This window comes from Opisthocomus hoazin, chromosome 7 (assembly GCF_030867145.1).
Source record: "Opisthocomus hoazin isolate bOpiHoa1 chromosome 7, bOpiHoa1.hap1, whole genome shotgun sequence".
NCBI lineage: Eukaryota > Metazoa > Chordata > Aves > Opisthocomiformes > Opisthocomidae > Opisthocomus > Opisthocomus hoazin.
Window position 1 is genome coordinate 67,244,589 of NC_134420.1, and position 24,442 is coordinate 67,269,030.

Below are 24,442 nucleotides of genomic sequence, written 5' to 3' on the forward strand. Positions count from 1 at the left end.
ATCACTTTGTGGAACCATGTACATAATGTGGTGTTAGTGTGTGAGCTAAGCTAAGCTGCCTTGTGTCACATCTGCTGAGGTATCTAAGCGCACCCCAGGATGGTTTTGGAAGCTCTGCGTTTATGCAATAGCTTGTTCACCTGCTATCAGTCTCTTATGCCTAGGCTCTAGTCTGTCTATTAGGCAGGGCGAATACTGTTTTGTTCTTAATATGCACTCCGAGGTGAGCACACTGACTGCTACGCAGAACTGAAAGTTTGCATTTCTCTGCCCTTGGCTCTTGAGCTAAGCAGGGTTTAGGTCTCTCAAGCTGTAGGGCAGAGAGCATGCGCACTGTCTGTCTGAGGTGACTTTTTGGCTGGAAGGGCCCTGCATTTTCTCTCAGCTCTGCACATTTGGGATTGCACAACACTAAGACACTGCTGTTTGTCTGAGGGCTGTAACCAGGTAGCATGCAGACTTCACCAAGAGACTTTTAAATGTGTGGAAGTCTCCTCCAAAAGTATAGCATAAAGGACTTAAAAGGTGGCAGAGTAACAAACATCTGTGTGCCCACCTGTGCTCTGAGTGATCTCCTGCTGCAAGAGCCTGCTGGTTCCGGTCCCAGGACTCTCATCTTTCTCTCCTTTTTGTCTGATTGCTGGAAAGAGGCGTGGGCTTTCTGTAGTGCTTTGGGGATCAAATTCCCTGTGTGTGAAATACCATTTTACTGGATTTTTTTTTTTCTTTTTCCTTCCTTCTACCAAAGTCCAGAGTGGGGAAAAAAGAGGTTTTCTTTCTTTACCACCCTGTTTACTCACAATAAAATAAGTATGCTATAATTTGGTTCTCAGTCACAGGTTCAGCTTGAACACAGGATCCAGATTTTCTTTCACTTGCTAACACTGTTGGTCGTTCTCTCAATTTCAGGAGCTGCAGAGATCCATATTAAATCAGATTGAAGTGTACAAACAATTGGAAGACCTAGACAGTTCAGCAAGAGATGAATTTAATCCAATAGATCTGCAAGCTGCAAGTAAAATTATGATTTGCTATCAGAACCAGATTGAAGAAATGAGCCATAAAATGCAGATCTGTGAGACAGTCCTTAAGGATCTGGAAGCTTTTATGGCCTCGTTGAGGAAGATTCAGTCTTCTATCAAATATCTCACAGATCCCTCAGGTCAACCTGAGATACTGGAAAAAGCATGGAGAGAGGTTGTGCAAGATGTTTTTCATATGGCAGAAGAGGCTAAGTGTTTGGATGAACGCTTGAAAACAGTTGATATCTGTTTGGAAGATGCTGAATGTGGGAAAAAGACTTGCTGTGAAAACCTTCTTCTGACTTTATCTGAAGAGCTAAGTGCGATTTACGATCCCTCAAGTAAACAGATGCTTACAGAGGAAAAAGACTTATACAAGATTTTTTCCACAAAAAATAATAAACTCCTTAAAAACATTCAGGATCTACGTGACAGAATTAACAAGATAGGCTTGAAGGATCCAACAATTCCAGCTATTCAACAAAGGTAAATTCTTTTCTAAAACTCTTTTAATTTCATTATGTCATTGAACTCGGAGGGCCCTGTGGCCCCTTGTGCAGTAGAGCACTGAAACCTGGATCTGTCTTGAAGTATCTGTGGAGCTTTGAAAAAAGCTGTGAATTTATGTTTTATTCATTCTGTCATAGCCTGAATAAGGAAGCATTCTCATTTTTTTCCTTTCTTTTAAACTCCTATGTATGTGTTTGCTTGAAGCAGCATTGGTGAAGAAAAATTAGGAGGAGTTTGATTGTTATGATCTTAGTTTTCAGTAAGAACACTGTCAAACAGGGAGACAGGTCTCCTTGCTGAGCAGTGATGCATGTGATCTGAAACTCTGCAGTGTAGAAGCCGTGTGTTATTTTACAACACCCTGAGAAAGCCACTGTCATCATTAGTGTGTCTCTGATACTGTTTCAGAGGAGCCTCTGCAGCCTTGCAAAGAAGGAGTAAACAACTCACTACTGTTTACGCGGCGGGAAGAAGGGAGGGGAGAGGGGATTATAAACTGTCACCATCTTTTAAATTGTGAAATCCCATGCTGTGGCCTATCTTGCTTTCTTTGACCATATTTTAAGATATCCAGAATGCACTTACTTTTTAATACAAAGTAATTCACTGTGTTCATAGAGACCCTATTGGCCTTTAGGATTTTGGATTGCTTTCTCAAAGGGCTTAGGTCAGCATAACTCATCTGAAGGACTGTGTTGAATTACACGAACTGGAGATCAAATTAGAGTTTTTATGATATCGCTTAATATAGTCAATATGTGCAGCTCTGAATTTCTAGGGAACTTAATAATTACATTGGGGAATAAATTAAAGAATTACTTCAATATAAGGCTGTATTTCATTTTTTTTTCTAATAAAGGTTAAAATCATTAACGGAATTGGAAAAGGAATTGGATTGTGCTGTTGTTGAAATGAAATCTATGCGAGAAATTGCTAATAAGCTCCCACAGATCAAAGAGGAAAAAGCAGAGGAAGCAAATGAACAGTGCAGAGTTGCAGAGAGGTTATGGGAAGATACAAAGCTCTTGCTTGCTGAATGGTAAGGAGAAAAGCTATGTTTTAAAGTGGTATTGTACAGCTAAGAGGTTTGCTTGCAAAATGAAACAGCAGAAAAGCCTTAGACCATACCTTAAAGTAAATGAAATACTGATACAGTAGCAAATGTTACTATTGTGATGCTGTAAAGTATCATAAAGCCAAGAATTACACGTAGCAGTTTGCAGCCAAAGCTCATGAATTTTATCTATTTTTAAGACATCACAGTCACATCATTTAGTAGGCAGGCAACGATGTGTTGGACTTCATTGATGTCCAGAAGAAAAGCCTGTCTGCTGCTGTGAATGAGGTGTCTTCTGTATTTGCGGTGAATTTCATGCCAGCACATTCAAAAAGAAAAGTCAAACTGAAACAAATGGAAGAGGACAGCTGGGAAAACACAGTCACTTATGCAGGAAGATGACTAAAGGAACTTGGTTTGATAAGCCTGAGAGCGTGAGGACTGCGAAAGGCTATGATTGATGACCCAGGGCATCCGTCCTTCTCTTATGGTTTTTAAAAGTGCCTTTATCTTTTGCACAGACTGGCATAGTTCTGGTTAATCCTCCTGGCTTGCACAGGTGTGAGTGGGAGTAATCTGTTTTCATACCTCTCTGCAGGCTGGACTGAGGTGGTGTTTCCTATTGTCCACTATGCGAGCTGTTGTGGTACCTGCTGCACGTTGTATTTCAGTTTACAGGTGACTGAGTTCACCTTTCAGGTGGAGAGTACCATTTAAACCTGAACCGCTCAGGTCACATCACAGTGAAATGTGAATCAGAGGCATAAGATGGTGAAGGGCCTTTCTGATTCCAAAAACTGTCAAAGTACTGCACCAGGTATCACACAATACTGCAGGTTGATGGCTGGTACAGTTTAATCCCTGCTTTTCTCTCTTCCAAACGTAGCAGTCGAACTCCCCACGTGTTTAAATATAGCAGGAGGAAGCATACAAGAGGTTGAGGCTGCTGTTTGATGCTTAGGCTGTAAATAATATATCTCTTTTTAATAGCCAGCAGCAGTGTGCAAGGGCTCTGGAGCTCCTGAAGCAGTATCAAAGCTGCAAAACTAGTCTGACCAGCATTATCCAGAAACAGGAGATTGTGCTTTCACAGAAGACTTGTTGCTTGGGGAAGAAGAATTTGAACAGACTGATAACCAAGGTGAGTAACAAGAATTTACTGAAAAGGACAGAAAAGCCTTTCCTGGGAGCATTTGGGTGTAGGGTTGCTCTTGCACACCCAGCCTTCAGGGCGAATGTGAAGACCTTGCTTTCACTTTGGCTTCCAAAATACATTTAGGGACCATGCCCTGGTTTTGTTTTAAGTTGCTGTCTAGTTTCGCTTACTGAATCAAGGTCTTGTTAAAGGGGAGGGATTAAAAAAAAAAAACAACAAACTGTAGAAAAATGGTGATCTAGTATGAAAATAAGATGCAATTTTGTCCTACCAAAACCAGATGTTGAAGTCAGCCGTATTCACCCATATGGAATATTTGTATATTTTCTACCAAGTTAAAAACCTTACAGTGGGCAGTTGGTAAATATACAAAAATAGCAAATTCTTTTGTTACTGAGAAGATACTTTAAAATGTTGTACCACTTCAAGCAAAAATAAGAAGTAATGCAACTCCTTGGGGCTGCTTGTTTCTCTGCTGTCACTGTAGCTTATAGCCAAGAATTTAGATCCGTATCGTCTCCTTGCTTGTGTCACTGGGTCCCAGGCAGGGCTGCAGAGATCTTCAGCTGGCCCTGAGCAAGCAAGATCAGGAACAGGACCTGTAAGGCTATGTCGCCATGGCCCATCCACTCAGAGTGGGCCATGACAGATCTGTCCTGCTTCCCAGGCTGGAGCTTGTGTACCTCGCTGTATGTCATTACCACTGTGCTCAGAGACTGCTTGGGGATTGCCAGCATGATGCTGCCTTGGGGTGTGGACTTGTGGAGGCCCAAATAGTTTTAACTGGGCTGATGATACAGTATTTCCTTGAGCTGGTTAAATTTGCAGCGTGAATCTCTGCCCTCATGCTGATTTTGCTGACCAAACTGTGTTGCAGTTAGAAGCTATAACAGCATAGTTCGGTATTTCTCCTCTCGCTTCTCCTATGTTACGAACCTTCTTGGAATACAGACCTTCTATATAAGAGCCTTGACCTCCCTAACTGACATTTGCTCCGTGCTGTCTTTGGTAGCAGTTAAACATTTGCGGTAGCTTTCATGTTAGCTGAGGAGACTGAATGAGCAGGTATTGCTGAACACCCCTTCGTTTGCATACAACCACTGGACGTAGTTGTCTGTGGCTAATGGCTTAGTGAACGGCAGCATGTCCATCGTGACCATTTTACTGTACAGGTTTCACATCTGCTGGCTGGGTTATAGAACGAGCTGTTCAGATCCCATTTTTAGGCTTTCTGCTGAGACATCACCCCTATCATTCAGGAACATTTGCTCTCAGGCAGTGCCTGGGACGGTTAAATTTAAGAAGGAATGTAAGCGGTTTCTTTCCTGAGGCAATGGGATGGTGTTGGTGTGTGCCGCCCCTCCTTCTGCTGACGCCGGGCCTTTGCTAGGTTTCACCAGTGAGACCTCTGGCACCTCGTATCATGGAGACTCCTGCTACAGAGATCTCCCGCATACCCTTGCCCTCACTTATATGGAGACCCCTTGCTCTGTTAACAGCCTTTCCTCCTCACCCCGAGTTTTGCAGAATTGCAGTCCGCAGTGGCTGTGGCACAGTACGGGCACGTCCTTGAGCGCTGATGATTTGTTATTTACTCTTATATAAAATGATAACAGAGCAGATTCTCTGCCTTGTTCTGGTTTGTGAGTGCTGCTCTGCTGTCCCTCCTCTCATCTCAGCGGCTGGCAGTATCTGTAGGAGAACATGCAGTGCTCGTCTCTGGGAAATAAGGAGAGCTTTGAATACAAATTGCCTGACACTAGAGGGCAGTGTTTCTTTTCCAGCCAGCTTCCGTGTTGTTTGTAAATACTGACATTACAATTATGAACAAAGAAGCAGTCTAGTGTTTAAATAGAAAGCAGGAAAAAGGGACGTTCCAGTTTCTGGCAATGGCATATTTGACAATGGTTATGTTTAAGTAGGATTTAAGTTGTTTTTTTTTAAAGTAGTTCAAAACCTGGGGATCAGAATGCCAGGCTATGTTTTGTAGAGTTGTAATACCATCTCAGATGATTATTACTTTGTGCATTGTTTATTTCTGTAACCGAGGTTCTGTGTATGGATGTACGGTCCTCTTGGATCTTGCGATTACAACTCTTAAAGCAAACTGTGGTTTTGGCTCTCTTAGTCGGAAAAAGATTATTCATAGTTCCCCCTGCGCTGTTTAGCGGCCAAGAACAGAACGATGCGGATTTCTATCAGGGAAATATTCCTATCAGCATGACAGGGATATAACAACACAGAATACATTCCTGCTCCATCATAAAAGATAGATTATTTTGTGTTGTTTCTCTAAACTGAAAAGAACAGCATATCAGTTAAAAAAGTTTTGCTGAATAAACAGTCATAAGTGAATGTGCTCGTAAATATCCCATTTGGTCTTTTTCACAGATTGAAAAGGCAAAAGAGGAATTTAATGATCACTCTGAAGATGTAGACAAAATAAATCAGATCAGCAAAAACCTGCAATTCCAGCTCAATAAAATGAGAAGCTTTGAGGAGCCTCCGTTTCAGAATGAGGCGAACATTATTGTGGACAGATGGCTGGATGTATGTAAAAAATAATTTATCAGGGTGGTCTTATCTGTTATGCATTATAGTAATTGATTCTGACACATGTGTAATATTTGGAATAAATTAAATGCAATATGGCAAAGATTCTTAAGAGATAAATCCAAGTGTTTACCAGAGCAAAGCTTGCAGAGTGTGTGTTGGTGTTATGTTTCTGATCTCTCAGGTAATTTATATCATGGGGGCTCCCTGAGAGTAAATAATTCTAGGAAATGCAGAAAGGCAATATTTGTGCTTTCTGCATGAATCTGTAAGCTTCCATAATAACTTCTGTGGATTTAGACGTTGGAGACAATCTGGAGAATTACAGTGCTGGTGCTTTTGGTGAGAAATATTTGCCACTGTTGATCTAAGCAGTGCATCAATACTGAGATTAGATGGTATTTACTGAGAGTAGATAAACATTAATGAGTAAGGCTCCTTCCTAAACCTGCCTTAAAACTGGCAAGCTGCTGTTGTGATTGGTATGTTTGGCAACATGTGTGGCAGGGATTTAAATATCTTCTCCATGATCAGTTCACTGTGAAGACACAGGAGATTTTTTTCCCTTGCTGCACTTATTTTTGTGGGTGGTTTTGTCTCGCTCTGATTTTATTATGCTGAGTTTGCTTTTAGAATATAACTCAACATTTTTGAAATCTGTGTGTGTTTTCTGTATATGAATCTCATGGTAGATCAATGAAAAGATTGAAAACTACTGTGATAATTTGGGAAGAGCTCAGGCTTTGTGGGACAAACTTCTTAGTTTATCTGGAACAATTGACACTTGGGCAAGTGCAGAACTTGAGAACGGAGAAGACCATTGTCTGACCAAAAAGGACCTTATGCAGCTGAAGGTAATTTGAATGGAAACTTTTTACCCTTAACTTATTCTATAGTGATATGGACTTTAGACTATAAACATGCACATCGCGTAGAAGTATCAGCACTGCAAAAGCAGAGGAAGTTGTAACATTTGCAATTGTATCTGCATGGATGGTTTCACTGAAGATATTGTATAGTGTGTTGGGGATATAGGTCTTGGAAACTAATAAATAGATAGCATATATGTATACTTAATTGTTTTAAATTAATGCCACAATGTGAATGCTGATTTGGACTACAAAAGTCCCCTCATTCCTTTGTGCTTTGCAAACATACAGCAAAGAGAAGGCCTGGAAAGCTAGTAGTCTAGAGTACAGTGGTGCACATATTGCATTGTACCTAGAGAACAAAGGGACGAGAGCATGTATTGGCAAACAATTTTCTAGTTAGAAATTGCTTGTCAGTGAAGATACTGGGGCCTCAGAAATGGCTGGGCAATGCACCGTTCAAGAAAAGGTTGGAAGAGGTGGCTTGTTTGCTCCTGCGATCCTTGTCCTGGTGTGCTCCCCGGTGTAACTCTATGCAGCCTTGGTAGTAGCTGGCTGCTAAGGGTCTGCAGGGGCTGCACACAGGCAGACATCAGCAGAGCCTGGGCTGCCCATGCCCCTTTCGCACAGATTATAGCATTAACTCTTGGTATCGCGGTGTAGTTGGGTGTAAAAAACACATGCACTAGCTCTGTGCAATTGAAGAGCATCATATATAGGGCTAAATATTTTAATTTCTGACTTTAGGGCCATAATTGACCAGCTGCGCTGCTTGGTTGTGCTTATAGCTGGTATCTATTAAACAAAAATAATTTCCTACTAGAGTGGGGTTGAGGCATAAGCAGACCCCATATCTGCATGTTTGAAAACAGGCAGGCAGTTTCTTCTCAGTGTTTAAGTGCTGCAAATGCCCTGGTTTTTATTATGCTTATTTGCAGTACTGCTGCTACTATTAGCACTGCTCATTTGTTTTAATTTGCAGAGCAGCAAAAAGCCAAGGTGTTCTTTGTGTATATATCTTCCCCCTGAAAGAGTAGTATACACGCTGTGCAGAGGTGGATATTTTGTCACATTATTATTGCCTTTACCATTGTATTGTTAGAATTTACCTGGGGGTAGTTCAGGTCCCTGAGGGCTCCAGTAAAAATGCACCAGCTGGCAACTGCATCTTAAGAACCATTTTGTTACTTGGAAACTGCTCAAGCCCAGCATGATGTGACCATGCCCCTGACATGCCTCACTACGGGTGCTTAGGAAGGGCTGTGCTGGAGGTGGTTGCAGCAAGGTTACTCCGCTGCTCCCACACAAGAGGATAATTCTCAAAAGAGAAGGGAAGAGAGGGCAAGCGAGAGAGTAACCATTTTTCCCATGAGCTACTATAGAAGTATATATAATGGAAGAGAGTAGAAGGAGAGAAAACCAAACTTGGTGAATTGGTATTCTTGTAAAATGATTTAAAGTGCAGAGGGCGGCAGGTTCATTTATCAATTTGTTACTATTTCTTTTGTTGTTGATCCTGAAACATCACTACATTAATGTTAATTACAAAAAAATCTGCAACTGTTGCAGTATGTATCATGTTGCACAGGGTTGAAACCCAGGGTCCTTTGTGACCACGCAGCAGAGCACCAGTGCACGTGCTTTCAAGAAGCCTGTCACAAAAGAACAGAGTAGTGAATTTTTTGACTGTATATTTAAATATGGTTTCAGTATAAACAGTGTGAGCGAAATTCTGCTTTCCGCTGGAGCCAGTATGCAGATGGGAACTCTTTTAAGGGCTGCAGCACGTGAATGGGTTTTGATGACTGCTTGTACAGAGACTGCGAAGGAATACTTTGTCCTTAGTTTGGAATATCGATTTGGGAATATGAGACAGTGGGACTATTTTAGATATATCCTGTTTCAGAAGTCAAAGCTGGTATTTTATTTTGATATTACTGGCTTGTTCCAAAATCCATTCAAATGAGTAGAGGTCTTTTCATACAAAAAAGATTTACATTTAATAAGTTCTTACAGCATGTGTTGTATTTTATCACATCCCTACCAAAGTGTATCATCAGGATGCCAGTTCTTGACTTCATAACATCTGAGAATATCCCTTTTTAATAGAAGCAGCAAGAAATTAGTACAGAATTAAAATAATTACCCTGCAAATTTACTTCGGTTAATATACAAGTAAAATAATAAAGTTTGTTAAATTTATGCTAGACTTACATGAACAACTGCTTTGCCTGAGAAACATTGTGTGTTTCTGACTCTAATACAAAAAAATGTTTAAATTGCTAAAATGAAAATCAGGAGATGGACCAGTTGCAGGAGTTTTATATACCAAAATGCAGAATCAGAATATTAGTAATATAATTTTCTAGCAGAAACACGGAAATTTAATTTAGGGGAAAACTCAAGTACCGATGTGGTTTTTTTCCACCTTCAGGCGTGCTTAAGAGTCCAAGAGCAGAAACTCCAGAAATTTGACAACACAGTGGCTGAGATAGAAGAACTTCTGAATAGTAATGAATCTCCTCTGGAGCTACAGGTATGAAGAAGCTTTTACAACTAATACGCCCAGTACTCACTGCTACAGCCGTGCTTCTAGTATCATCTTTTCCACAATCACTGCTTGGTTTGACTTAAATCTACCCAAAGATAATTGGAGGCATTTTGTTGGCTATTAGCAGTGACATTCCAGTAGTTGTCTTGCTCGAGCTGTTAAAACCAAATGTGTCGCTTTAAACACAAAGGTCTCTCTCAGTGCTGTGCCTTTTGGGGACTTGGACCTGACCCAACAGTTTTGCAGGCCTACTGAAAGAGGCCAATATCAGTGATTTCTGGCTTTTAGCAGTTGGCCAGGAACAAGGTGCAGTGGACCAACTTCATCATCCCCTTGGGGATCCCAGCATCTCAGCATGCTGACTGTCTATGTTAAACTGTACCTTTACCTAGATATGGCTTAATGTGTCTTGGTAGTATGTAGCTGTTTGCATAGAGTGGTGTTTACTGTGATGTTTTCCTTTGGGATATCACAAGGAAATCTTCATCTGTTTGTGTTAACTTCACACAGCAGAGAATAAATTCTTCACTACTGTTTGAGACCATGTTGGCCTACCTTGATCTTGTAGCAGTTCCCTAATCATCCACTCCCGGTCTCTGTCAGATGCACCTTGAGCTTGAGCCGGGTTGGATATTTGGGTGTTTACCCTCAGCAGGCAGTGAACTCGGAGGAATTGGCTGGGTAAAGTGATCTAAGGAGCTTAGGAAAGGACTCAGCAACCTTGTACTGTGTGCAGTGTGTTCCTCAGGAGCACCACACACCCTGAGCCCCGTGGGGTGGTGGTTCGGTGTGTGGCCATGATCCTACGGAGTTGCTGTCTCATGCAAATCCGTGGAAGCCTTAAGGGTAAGGTTAAGGACCCGATGCTCCTTAGTAGTCTTGAGCCAGAGCTCCCCACCTTTCTGTTGTCCTTGCCAGGTTTTTGTATCACTGCGGGGAATTTGCCCCGGTGGGATCACTGCAGGTAGGTGTGTTAGAGATAGCTGGCACCCTCTTCTTCCTGATAGCTGAAGCGTGTGTAAAGCCTTTATCCAGCTGAGAGCAGACTGACAAATAAACTTATTAGTAAAACAGCACCAGTAAATGCATCTCTAATAAAAATGAACTGAGATAATTCCTCTTCAGAAAAGCAGGGCTTAAATACTATTCTTTTTCAATTTGTGGCGTGGGAGGGAAGGAAACTGGAACAAGCTGTGATTGAAACATCTGGACTTCAGATAATTTCATTGCTTTTTATGTCTATCGTGGAGTTCTGTTATATTCTAGGAAATCAATCCTTTAGAATTTCTTATGTATGTTTATTTGCACTTTTAAGGTCATCAGATCATCTGTTGTGCAAAAAATGGAGCTAATCAAAGCGCTGTTGTCAATGAAGCGGGGGACCAGTGAACTCAGCGTGAATACAGCAGAACTAAAAGGAGACCTTGATCTGGCCAAAACACAGATTGGAATGACTGAATCACTTTTAAAAGCTTTATCTCCTTCTGACACCTTAGAGATATTTACTAAATTAGAGGTAGCGTGCCACAAATTATGCATCTTTTGTAATTCTGTTCATTATTTCTCTCCTGGGCAAGTCTTTGTAAGTGTTTCTCCTGTATATGCTGTAAAACTGCTGGGATAAGTCAAGTGAAGAGCCTGGCTTGAATATTTCCTTAAGCTGCCAGAGACGTAAACTCTGTTTTCACTGGATGTTACCCTTGCAGCTATTGGATATGGTTAGTGATAGGCACAACAACAGTATACCACCCAAGATACGTTGAAGCAGTAGTGATGAGGGTACTGGGTTGTATCTTTTCCAAGACTGGGTAATATACAGAGGTTGTCTTTGTGCCACCTCAGCCTGCCTGCAAGGGGAGCTCCCAGTAGGCGATATCAGCCAACTTTCCATTTTCTTGGCACCAGGGAGAGAGGTGAAGAGCGAGCTCCTTCCTGCTTGGAGGTTCAAGGCTGGCAAGTTTTAAACCTCCTGTTGAGCAGTGAGTGGATTATGCACATTCTGGGGGTCAGACCCACTAGAGTTTGGGGCAGTGAATTCACAGGCATCGGAAGAAAGGTGTAGCTTTTAATTAATTCTCCCAACTCCCCTAAGTTATCTTTCAACCCACCTGAAAGGGACTTGACATGCAGAGTAAGTAATTTAGGGGTTGAATAGTGTCCATGGCAGCTGAGGCATTATAGTTTCTAGGTATTATGTGCTCTGGAACATACTATATTACTGTGTACTTCACATATCTATTCTGTGATGCCAAAATGTGCATGAGTGAATGTATGTGTGATTATGTATGCATACAGATGTATATACACTGCTCAAGGAGAGTTTAGTGCTTATATCTACCTATTGGTTGCCTTGTTAATGTCAATATACTTTAAGAAATTATTTTGTCTCATAGGCAGGACTAGATACCTTTTTGCAAAACTCCAGTTTGTACTAAAGCAGCTCTGTACAATGAACTTCACTTGCACTTCAAATTTTTGGTTTTAACGGTTGTCCTTTTGTTTTAACTTTAGGAGATATACCAGAAAATTCTGCAACAAAAACACCATGTGACATTACTTCAAGAAGAGACAGATTGTCCTGATGTGGATGAATTAAATAAGCAGCTTAAATGTGTCACTGATTTATTTAATAAGAAGAAACATGTGTTTCAAGATCACTTTATTGGTGTTTTGAACCGTAAGCAAACACATTTCACATTTATGTAGCTTTATAAGTTTGTATTGACCATCATAGTCACTTGAAGGTTGTGCAATTAATTTATTTTTGGTTCAGTGGCTGAAACTGCTTCGATATCTCCAACTGCTTCAGGGTTCTGAACAAGATTAAGATTTGGATAAAAATGGCTTTTGATTCCAACAAACTACTCAATCTGAATCAAAGTATTTTGTTTCTTATATTTACATTTTATAAAATAGATAAAATAAGTATAAAGCATAATTCAGAAAGAACATTCAATTTAAAAACACAGAAATAAAACTTTTTGATATTTTCTAGTCATTTTTTATTTAACCTTAGTTATGAGAATGAATAGTATTATTAGTTACTTTTTGTTTTATGCAGACACAGGACTGTGCAGGCATAGCATCAGGCCCAAAGGTGGTCTCATCTTTAAATAGTTTTGAGTAATATTTATTTGTGTGGAAATGAGAGAAGTTGCCAATAGGGTAATCCAGGTCTTGTTTACTGCAAGTGCTATGTATAGCAGACTGTCTGTCCCAAGTGAACAGCTGTGTTTATTGCCAATTAATGTTGGGTTAAAAAAAAAGTATGAACTGCAGCGTTTTCTGTCACATCGTCGGTAGTGAAAAGCAACCTTTGACAGTAGCACTGATAAATGTGATTACAAATTGTCTGAAACCTTCAGGTTAAATAAGATTTTCTTTCACAGACCACAATTAATGAAGAAAATTGAACATATCTTTTTTCAGGTCAGTGCAAGAATTTTAATGACTGGTTCAGCAGCACTCAGCTGTCTTTGAAGGACTGCTTTGACCCCTCAGAAACAAAACCGATACTGGAAGAAAGACTGCAGAGGCTAAAGGTAAAGTATTAAAACGTTCTAATTTCTAAAGCTGATTGTTCTTGAGGTTTTACTTTTTTACACAGGGGAATATTGTTGGGAGTTAATTCACCTGCAGTGGTTTTGTAACTTGAGACTGAAAGCACATTTTGTGTAACTTAAAGCATTAGGACAAGAAGTGGAATGAAAATGTAACATCGCTAAAATGGAACATCAGTGTTCAAGTTCAGACGTAATTGGGCAAGTGAGAGACAGGACAGTAGTTAGTGAAAGTCAATGGACCTTGAGCAATTACTTCAGTGTGCAAAGATGCAGAAAGTCAAATATGTAAAGAGTAAAATGAAATTCTGACTCCCATTGGACTCAAATGTGAAAAATTTGCATTCACATTGTTTAGCCAGATTTTCACTCAAAGTCAGACAGAATCAACAGAAAAGAGATGGAAAAGCCACAACATCTGCAAGAAGTGATCCCAATTAAGCAGCAGCAGAAGACATAGTGATGGCAGCGCTAGATTTGACTGCTGCTTCCCTATTTCTTGCGTGTGCATTTGTGCTGTAGGAAAGAAGTCGTCTACTTCACTTTCTCCTGATTTTACAAACATCAGCTTTTCCATTTACAAGTGGAATAGTCAGCAAACTGTGAATTAACTTATATTCCTTTTCAGGAACTGCAATTTCTGTAGAAAATATTGGTGGAGATACAAGAGTTCTTCATCTCCTGTTAACATAAATATCTGTTATACAACAGAAAATTTGACAAATGCATCTTGTGTTTATGCTCTTACTCAGCACTTCCTAACATCTGATGGCAAAGACAGCGATATCCAAGAGGTTAAAACTTTATTGAATAAAGTAAAGCATTACATGCCCGAAGCAAGCATTAACCACCTTAACAGCCGTGTGAGAGATCAAGAAACAGAACTACAAAGATTGATCTCCAAATGTCAGAAACGGGAAAAGAAACTTGGTGCTTCTCTCCAGCAGCTCAGTAGGTAGGGAACTAATGTCATTTCTGACATTTTCATCACAAGGGTTATAAAATGATTCATTATTAAACAACTATGGTGAATGGCAAACAGCCCTGCTTTTCATTAAAGATGCTATTTTAATAAAGCGTAGTGAGTGTTTTGTTGTATGCCTCGTGCTCTTTCTCTTCGTAGCAGACTCGGTGTTACAGGGAGTATGTGTTTATGGATAGTTTCACTGACACAGAGATACTTAAAATTATGCTTGTGCTTAAAACTTTGCTTGATCAGGCGCATGATATGTTACTTTTTTCAGCAAAACACTCCTGTTAGCAGGTTTTAGTCATGTAATGCCTCCCATTTTGACCTGTATCTGTATTTATACTCCTTTTAGCCTTGAAGAAAGCAGCATGGTCTTGGAAGAGTGGCTCACTGCTCAAGAACTAAAACTAGAAGAGATCAGAAAAGATGAGACAAAACTTGAAAACTTCTATAAAACGCTATTAATGCAGAGGTATCATTTTCTCTCATTGCTGTCTAAGGACTGTCTTTAAAGAGAATTGCTCCATGTTCTTTCAAAAAATAGATGTTTATTAATTTTTTGCCTTTTTCAGAAAAATGTTTGACTCTATGGCTCAGCTAGCAAATTTCTTGAGGGAGGCTGGGCTGACAGAAGATGAAACTATTTCAGAAGCCGGTGATCTTATTAATAGATACAAGACACTGGTAACACATGTAAGTGAAATGGCAGAGAATACTGAGAGAATTCTAGTGGAAGGACAGAGTTTTGAAGAACTTGCCCAGGATGTTTCTTGCTGGATCAAGAAGCTTGAGAAGGCTGTTAATAACCTAAACTCACAGGAAAGTGAGTTGGCATCAGACAAAAGGATTAATCAGATAAAGGTATTGTGTTAAATGTATTTCTTTTCCACTTCACAGCTCATGCTAATATCAGGGGAATGCTTAATGAGTCAGTACCTCCTAAAAGATACTGTCACTGGTGATTGCCTGTGGTTTTGTGGCTTATTTGGGGTGGGGGTGTTTGGGGTTTTTTTTGTTTTGTTTTTGCATAGTTTATTATGCGTGTAAGATGAGAATCTTTCCTGCATCTCTGGACGGAGCAGCACTGAATGCATAAGATGCTGGTGGCCCTGCACCTTCCCATCATAGCCTACTCCAGAGGTGGAGAGGGAGGTCAGTAATGCAGCTGGGGTATCCAAAGAGCCACTGCAAAGCGTGTGGCTTCTCGGGTGTCCTGCAGTGCCGTTATGCTGAGCTGCTCCAATGCCTGGGCGGGTCTCCAGGCCTCAATGTCCTCTTTGGTGTCTCCTCTCTCTGCCTACTTAGGAGGCCTCCTAATAGAGTAGCCACAAAGGAGGGTGCTGGGGTTTACGTATTTCATTCTGCGGAAGGCGTATTATTGTGACAAATATCTCTCCCTAAGATATGGAGCATTTTTTTTTATTTGTCAACACAATATTAGTTTTGTTATGTAGAGAATAATTAATAAATCAGCTTCATTGTTCCAGACTTTCTAAAACTAGGTGATCTATCTATTTATGTATAAGTTATGCAATATACTGGAAGGAGAATTATTTTGTCTTGAACAGCAGTGTACAAAGTATCAAAAAAATCATTGGTAATACCTTTTATTTTGTAACCAAAAATAGGTGTATATGTACTGCTTCTGCTTCTTGTTTAATACAGGAAATCACAGCTGTCAAAGATGCAGGAGAGGCCAAAATACAGGACATGGTAGCTCTAGGAGAAACTTTAATGAAATTTGAGAAAAATAAGAAGCCAGTGGTTCAGCAGACTATTTCTGAGCTCCAGAACCAGTGGGAAAGCACCTGTTGGTTAGCCACTGAATATAGAAGGTAATGTGGAATTTGCCAACAGGCAGTACAGATCACTCACTGCTATATTGACTTTCTTCTATTCTTCCTGCACCAGTTCCACTGAATTTGTGTTCTTTGGGGACAGAACAGTACAAAAATACTTCTATTTCTGCAGTGTTGTGGAGGGGCAGGTCACAGTTTGGGTTGAATGGTGAAGTGGTGGGTGTAGCCAGGAAGTGTAAGGGGAGAGGCATGACAGCTGATGGGGTCGCCCAGCTTGCCTCGGATTCCGTTTTGGTACTAAAGTAGCTCAGCCACTTTTTAAAATTTTTTTTTTTTTTTTACAAAAGTGCACCCATTGCTTGTTGTTTCATTAGACTATGCAGTGAGGGTGCACTGATTTACCACTGCGGTGGCCCTTCCCTGCAGCGTGATCTGGGCTCTGTGCCCCAGGCATGGTCCCCCCGCAGAGGTGGGGTCTACCTTTGCACAGATTCGTACTGCTGTGGAAGAGTGTTTGGGGTAAAACCAGGAGGCTGGGATTTTTAGAGTTTTTAAAGCCTGGTTTATTCTGGCTCTATGGGAGGCTTTCTTGGCTGTGGCAGCTGGTGCTGTTAAGTCAGCAAAAGCACTTTAGTGTCATTAGCACTGTGGCTGCTGTATCTGAGAGCCAATTTGGTCCTTTAAAACATGCAGACACTTTCAAGATATTTGTCTGCCGAAACATCCTTGAACTGACTTTCAGTAAAATCAGTGGGAAATTTGCTGTTGAGATCAATGGAAGCTAGAGTAGGCCTGCTGTATACTTTTTTAAAAATGACCAGGGAATGTATTCTTAAAAATAATTATTTTTGGGAATATTCAATTGCCTTCTCTTATTAATGAGCACTCCGTACAAGCAATACAAGTGGCATTCAGAAAGACAGAACATCAGCTATACTGGATCCAACACAGCAGAATGCAGAGCACCCTCTTCACAGTATGGTAAAGAAGGGGTGCTCAGCACGCCTGAGGAGATGCTCAGGACCTTTCAGGATCAGGCCTGTGAATTACAGATTATGGTAAAGACAGCAGTGTGAAGCAGGAATAGGGAACCTGAAGCAAGAGTACTTATTATATGTGACACTGCGCTTCATCATTTGCCAAAAAATAGGAATCTTGAGGAGCAAAACCCGAAACACTTAAGCTTTATTTTTGTCCTTATTTATCCTGCTGTACTTTACAGAATTATAACCAGACTTTATTTATTTGGATTTGTTGATGTGGGATTATATTTTCAAATGTTGGCATTGAAGTTCCATCTGGAAAATAACCGAGCTTCATCACTAAATGTAAACATACAATGTTACTTTTGTCTCACTGATCATAGCTGCATATTTCCTGTGGACAAATGCAACTTGTTCACCTGCAGCAGATCAGCATGTGTGCTTACAAACCACACAAACTGAAATCCAATGTCAAGGTCAGGAAGGTGGTAGGCACTGGGTTGTGCTAACATGACCCATACTGCATATGCTGGTTTTGTTGTCTGTATCTCTAAAGCACTCCCACAGCCCCATCTCAACCAATGCAATGTGTATCTTCTATAGAATATTCTCTTTCAGGAGACTCTCAGAAGAAGTTGCCAAGGAAAAAGGTTTCATAGCCATATTGTAGTTTTTAAACAGAACTTCAGCTGTAATGAAAAGCAGAAAAATACAGAGCATGAGCATCACATGCTGTAAACTGTGAGTTTATAGGTTACGGTGTAAGAGTCACTTGTCCTGCATTAAAATCCAGTTCAGCAGCGATAGCTTCACTTTTTTTTGTTTTCATCACCTTGAAAATTCCAGTCAAAAGCTTATCAGTAATTTAAAACCTGAAGAAAAGTATTCAGTATGCTGAAGTTCATTCTAATGGTTGATTTGTTCACAAATTGACATTTTCTAGGTAATGAGTGAAAAAAAATTAATACTATTAAATGCAGTATTTTTTTCTCAGGCCTCAAGGGCAACTTCAATTCAACAGAGATCAATATGAGCCAAGCAGAGAAGATCTGAGACAGGCTCTGGCTGAACTGGAGAAACAGCAACAGGAGATGGGTTTTTACCTTCAGCCTGGTTTGCAGGAGAAGCAAGCTCCGTTGACAAACTATGCCGACCTCCTGCAAAAAGCAGAAGACTTAACTTCCCGATTTAATGAATTGGAAAGCCAGGAAGATCACCTGCAGGTTCACACTGGGGATCCCTGCTTCACAAAGGTGGAATGGGAGGAATTAAAGCACAAACATGAGAATCTGCTCAGCCAGCTACAGGTTAGGACCTCACTCTCTTTCCTTGTGAGATTGTTGGTATGCCTGTTGACTGCAGTTCTCACTGTTTGCCTGTAGTGTCATTCAGCTGGCAAGTTTATGGGTAAAGCTGGGAGAGGTGAAAGTTCCTCTGTGGAATGGCAGGGTATTCCTCTGTCTCTTAGTGTGGGGAAAAAGAGCACAGAAGCTCACATTTTTCACAGCCTTGTGCTTTCCAGAGGGATAAATGTCTAAACAAATGAGACCAAGGTAAGTGTGAAGAATAATATTTTATACCTGTATAAACAGATTCAGACAGGTCTAATATGAAGCATTTGTTCATATAATCTCCAAGCCGCGTTAGTTTTTTTTTCTTTTGGAAGGATGCATGGCTCTTCCTGCATCTTGTTTGTGATTAGTTCCACTCAGTTTAGTGGAAATTGCATTTGCACCCTGTGTGACATTCTGCATCTAATCTGTCATCCATTTTGAATAGAAAACATCCTTTTTAAACATATATTCTTATGGAATGCAAACTTCTGTTTCCTTATGCTAATGAAGATTTTTTTCAGGGTGAAGTCCATGAGGTGCTAGGAAGAGGGCATGATATCTTCTGTGCACCTGTGGTTTGCTGGGTATTTTATGGAAAACACGAAAGTTTTTTGTGCTGCAGAGGTCCTGGAAAAGCTGTGACAGTCTGTGGATGGGTTATAGTTGTCTGAGCTAATGGTGGACTAATCCTAGAAACTCCTTGATTTCTAGACCATAGTGCAGACGTTGGAAAGTCATGTTCGGGAGCACCAGCTGTTTCAGAATATGATAGCAGGCCTGAGCACTGAGGTGAAAACTGTCTCTGAGAAGCTTGCTAATTGTGAAGGTCCAGCAATGGAACAACCATCAGCTGAGCAAAACCAGTTGAAATCACAGGTATTTTGCAGGTTTTGCATCATGGAGAAAGTGGGCCCATACTCTAGGGCCTTGTAGAGACCATCACATTTAGACCATCACATTTATAAAGGAGAACTGCTAATGATGTCAAACTGAACAACTATGAAATCTTTCTAAAATATGAAATATGTGTGGTGTTCCTTTTATCACGGTAAATGTAGGCCTGAAACCACTCTTAGTGAACTGAGTGGACCTTTACTGTCAGCTGAACTGAAGGTAGAATTGTCCTAGCTGAAGCACATAGGCTTCTTCAATTTGGTTGGTTGGAGTTTTTTTCCCCTCTGGGTGTAATGAGGAAAGAGATCATTAAGTTTGGTGTTAGTAAGTGTCTTTAAGTTAGGCAGAGTGGAAAGCTTAGGAAAATGTCAGTGAGCCAAGTTCAGTTTTAAGAAGTGTCCTTTGTGCATATGTACACATTCTTTTGCACTTTGGCAGAGTGGGTAACAGTCTTGTAGCTGTGAGTGTAGAGAGCTACCGAAAGCTGAAACCATAGCTCAGATATGGATCATTGCAATTCCCCTTCCTCCAGCATTTGCTATACCTCTAACAAGTAGAAAGGAGTAGGAGATAGAGGGTGTTATCTGTTCAGAACTTGGAAAGATCATCAGGCACCTCACGGCATACTAATTATTTTATCATTGTCATAATGCTTATCGCTGCAAGTGTTCTCTGTTCGTAGAAATGACTGACTAAAATTGGTGGCTTAGTATTTGACTTTCTGCAGCAAATAGGTCTGCATGTACTTTTCAGCACAGTTTGTTGTTCACAACAAATATATATGATTTTAGTGATTGACTTCAGATCTTGGCATTAAGTATATTGAGTGAAGATACTTCTCAATAAAATGTTTTCTTCATGTTTAAAGGGACAACAAGCAGCTCTTAGTCGATGCAGAGACACGTTAAAGAAGATTTTGGTTTTAGCAGAAACTGTTAAACAACACACCTCTTCACCAGGACAGAAGTTTATTAAGGATGAGATTGAAACACTTCAGAGTGAACACAGGAATCTGGAAGAAAGACTTGAAAATGTCAAGCGAAAGGAGGAAGATACTTTCAGTGAAGCCCTTGAGTTAAAAGATGAGTTTGGTAATGAAATACAAATGGAAGATAAGGCAGATAAAATGCTGAAGAGAGAGATACAGATCACTTCTGACACTCCTGTCGCTGCAGGAGAGAGCCCTGCAGCAGTGGAGTTAAAGGAGCCTTTGGAAATGCGTGATGTGAGTATATTTGTTGACAGTAATAACAGTGGAAGGCTGGTTGAAGAGATGTCTGTCTCTCAAATGCCTTTTGTGTATTGCATCCTATATTGCGTCCCTGATTTCAATGACATTAAGCCTTCTGTAAATATATGTTTATAAATCAGAGATGTGGAGAAGAACTCCCTTAACCTGTTATAACAAGTGTGGAACAAGCCAATGATGTCTACTCAAAACTGCAGTTTTCCATTTAAATGCAACCTGCATGTAGCTTTCTCTTGCATGTAATTAAAGCGGGTATCCTTGGTCAGGTTACCAAGGGATAAGGTGTGTAGATGAGAAAATTGGTAATACGACTCTACCAAAGAACTTTGAGAGCTTCTCTTAAAAGAGTAAGACTTGTTTAGAACTGCAGCACAATGTTTGTCCTGCTTGTTTTCATAAATAATAATTTTTGCCATTCAGAGATTTAATGTTAAAATACAATGTTTGTGGTCACACAAGCAGGTTTTCTTTTATATCATTTCTCTTAGGGTCAAGATGTAAATGGTAATATGTCAGAGAAAGAGAAGCAAAATGATCTGCTTCTGGAGGAAAGCAGAGTATTGTCAGGCAGCCCATTACAGGGTATCTGTCAAAGCAAGGATGAGCTGGGGCAGACTCTTCGGGTGCCTGACAAACATGTTCTTATACGTGTCAGTACATATGAGTGTGTGTCTGTTCACTAGAAATGTGTATGTAATTCCGTTAAATTTTGTAGTGTTACAGAGATGTATTTTCTCCAAATTATTGCCCAAGCCTTGCACGTGTGAAGCGTGCAAGACATCAAAGTGATGATCTCTACAAGCCCCCAGGGCTTGGACCCACTTTGACCATGATGCAAAACCTGCAACATACCCGTGATTCCAACAGGTTTTGTCACCCGTACACACAAGGCAGGTAATGAGAGGTTGCTAACCTGAAACTGCTGATCTTTCGGGGACCTCAGGACATTCGCACTGTGAATGACTTCACTTGTGCAAAGCTGAGGGAATGAGCTGGACAACTCCTTCATTGACCTCACTATTGAGTGTTAACAGTAGCTGGGAGAGATGACTGTCAAAATATCAGAGTGGAAACAGCCACCCGTACTGGGATTTCTGGATCCCAGAAGATCAATGGTTAGAGTTGCACTGGTGAGGCCGCACCTCTAATACTGTGTTGAGTTTTGGGCCCCTCATTACAAGAAAGTCATTGAGGTGCTAGAGCACGTCCAGAGAAGAGCAATGAGGCTGGTGGAGCTTTTCTACCTTCAAGAAGATCAACACTCCTGCCTGACTTGGGGTTGTCTGCAATCCTACTGAGCGTGCACTCGGTCCCCTCATCCAGATCATTGATAAAGATACTGAATAGAACTGGCACGGATCAGGCACAGGTAACATGGGTTCAGAAAGGAAAAAATCCTGTTCAACTAATTTGATATCCTTCTATGATAAAGTCACCTGCTTAGTGGATGAAGGGAAGGCGGTGAATGTTTTTCTGGATTTTAGTAAGGCTTTTGGTACTGTCCCTTATAGCATCCTTCTGGACAAGTTGTCCTGCTGTAGGATGATCAGTTTCATGGTGTGCTGGGTGAAGAACTGGCTGAAGGGCAGAGCTCACAGGGTTGTTGTACATAGGGCTACATCTGGCTGACAACTGGTCACCAGTGATGTTCCTCAGGGTTCAATTTTAGGGCCAGTTCTGTTGAATATATTTATCAATGATTTACATGCAGGAGTTGCATGCACCATTAGCAAGTTTGCTGATGATACCAAACTGGGAGGTGCTGTTGACTCTCTTGAGGGCTAAGATGCCTTGCAGAGGAATCTAGACAGACTGGAGCATTGGGCATTAATGGGATGAAATTTAGTAACTCTACATGCCAGATTTTGCACCTGGGACGGAGTAGCGCCAGGCACATGTATAAATTGGGAGAGGAGTAGCTAGAGAGCAGCCCTGAGGAAAGGGGTGTGGGGGGTGCTGGTTGACATGAGGCTCAATATGAGTCAGCAGCGTGCCCTGGCAGCCAAGAGCACAAACCACATCCTGGGGTGCATTAAACACAGTCAGTCAAGACATGTGATTATCCCACTGTATTTAGTGTTGATGCGGGCTCATCTTGAATACTGGGCACAATTCTGGGCCCTATAATCGAAGAAGAATGTGAAGGTCCTTGAATGTATCCAGAAGCAGGCAACAAAGCTGTTGACAGGGCTGGAAGGGGTGTCCTATGAGGAAAGGCTGAGGGCTCTGGGCTTGTCTAGTTTGGAGAAAAGGAGGCTGAGGGGCAACTTCATTGAAGCTTCCTGAGGAGGGGAAGTGGAGAGGGCTGGGCTCTTCTCCCTGGGATCCAGTGATAGGATGTGTGGTAACGGTTCAGACCTGCGTCAGGGGAGGTTCAGACTGGACATTTGGAAGCATTTCTGTACTGAGAGGGTGGTTAAACCCTGGAACAGGCTTCCTAGAGAGGTGGTTGATGCCCCAAGCCTCTCAATGTTTAAGAGGCATCTGGACAATGCTCTTAGTAGCATGCTTTGACTTGTGGTCAGGCAGCTGGACTAGATGATTGTTGTAGGTCCCTTCCAACTGAATATCTCTTTTCTCTCCTCTTTTCTCATTGACTGATTTTCACTTCTAAATCTAAGTGTTTGTATTCAATTGATTTGGAGCTTGCAAAGGCAAGGGGAAGTAGGTTCCACTGGTTTCCTGAGGAAGGTGTTGGATAAGAACAGATTTAGACTGTGGGCTGTACCCTAGCCTGAAGCCAGACTCGTGTGTGGCAGTTTTCTACAGGCCTGCACTGTTGAAAAGTCAGCAGGCGAGCCCTGGCTTTGTACATGAAAGACAGTAGCTGGTTAGCAACCCCCATTCTCTTCCCTTCTCCTATCTTCCTCCCTCTCCAGCCATCTGATGGACCGAAAAACTAAGGGAAACTTTAAAACTATTGTGTGGGGAGGTTGACGCTCTGTGTGGGGAGGCAGTGCCACGGTGTACGTTAAGAATGTCATACAAGCAAAACACGTACACAGCAATCCTGAGGTTTTTCTTAGTGTCAGGACACTTACTTTTCTGTGTGTTTTGATGCGTACATAGTTCATTCTGGTAAAGTGAGTTCCCTCCTCGCTCTGTAATAGCTTAGCTAAGTTTTTCTACTTGCTTCTGTTCTATGGCACTCCAAAGTCTCTTAAGATAAAATCTTATGTCTGAATTGGTATAACTGTTACGATGTGTACACAGAGAAATGGAAAAGTTCTCTGAATGACTTCCATGAGTGGTCCCCTTCAGTTTTGACTGAAAATAACCAAAAGAGTTCAAATAGAGTTATTCTTTTCAGATAATGTCTACAATGTGCTTCATGTTTCCCACACTTGAAAGCAAGGTATATGATTCTATGATATTTTGGATAGTCCTGACACACAGAGACAGACAGTAGTGACAGCTTAAAAGCGATGCAGCTGCAGGCATAGCTGGCTGCTTCCTAGTAAAATAGTGTCTAAAGTAGCAAGATAGTAAGTTTATCAAACAAGCATTTTTTATTGTTGCTCATTTTATATGTTGGTACCATGGAGAACCTCACACGGTAGTCATATCTGTATATTTATATGCATTCACTCACATGAAGTCTATATGTGGAACAGATCACAGTTTACACCTGATGTAGACACGTACTGGGGGAAGGGAAATGCAGAAAGACTTTGAAGGTATTGCCGTGTGACCCAGTAAGCCTGTGACGTTTCATTTATGTTGTTGTCTGCAATAACTGAAGGTGATTTAGCTGATTACGTTTTGCATCTGAACTGGGGCTGGCTAAGAGCATCCACTTGGGCAACGACCTCAGCTCAGCCGATGGGCTGTTAAACCTGGCCACACCCTGCGTGACTTGTCCTTCTGTTGTTGTGGGAATCGATGGCAGCACCAGGGACTGGCTCTAGAGCCCCTCATTGCCTTCCTCCCCACCC

The 24,442-nt window shown here is 41.1% G+C and overlaps 1 protein-coding gene across 7 annotated transcripts in view; it reads left to right on the plus strand.

Annotated features, from left to right (window-relative positions):
- Positions 1-24,442, plus strand: part of SYNE2 (spectrin repeat containing nuclear envelope protein 2) — a 197,274-nt gene that overhangs the window by 54,608 nt on the left and 118,224 nt on the right. For 6 of the 7 annotated variants that reach the window (XM_075426856.1, XM_075426857.1, XM_075426862.1 and 3 more), the window contains 16 exons: positions 910-1,508; positions 2,392-2,571; positions 3,580-3,730; positions 6,137-6,295; positions 6,991-7,152; positions 9,602-9,703; positions 11,034-11,234; positions 12,230-12,395; positions 13,148-13,260; positions 14,031-14,233; positions 14,601-14,720; positions 14,821-15,109; positions 15,914-16,083; positions 18,025-18,337; positions 19,076-19,240; positions 20,127-20,483. In XM_075426856.1, coding sequence (XP_075282971.1) covers positions 910-1,508; positions 2,392-2,571; positions 3,580-3,730; positions 6,137-6,295; positions 6,991-7,152; positions 9,602-9,703; positions 11,034-11,234; positions 12,230-12,395; positions 13,148-13,260; positions 14,031-14,233; positions 14,601-14,720; positions 14,821-15,109; positions 15,914-16,083; positions 18,025-18,337; positions 19,076-19,240; positions 20,127-20,483 — 3,450 coding nt within the window. The remainder of the gene's footprint in view (positions 1-909; positions 1,509-2,391; positions 2,572-3,579; positions 3,731-6,136; positions 6,296-6,990; positions 7,153-9,601; positions 9,704-11,033; positions 11,235-12,229; positions 12,396-13,147; positions 13,261-14,030; positions 14,234-14,600; positions 14,721-14,820; positions 15,110-15,913; positions 16,084-18,024; positions 18,338-19,075; positions 19,241-20,126; positions 20,484-24,442) is intronic. The other variant, XM_075426861.1, reaches the window with a different exon arrangement.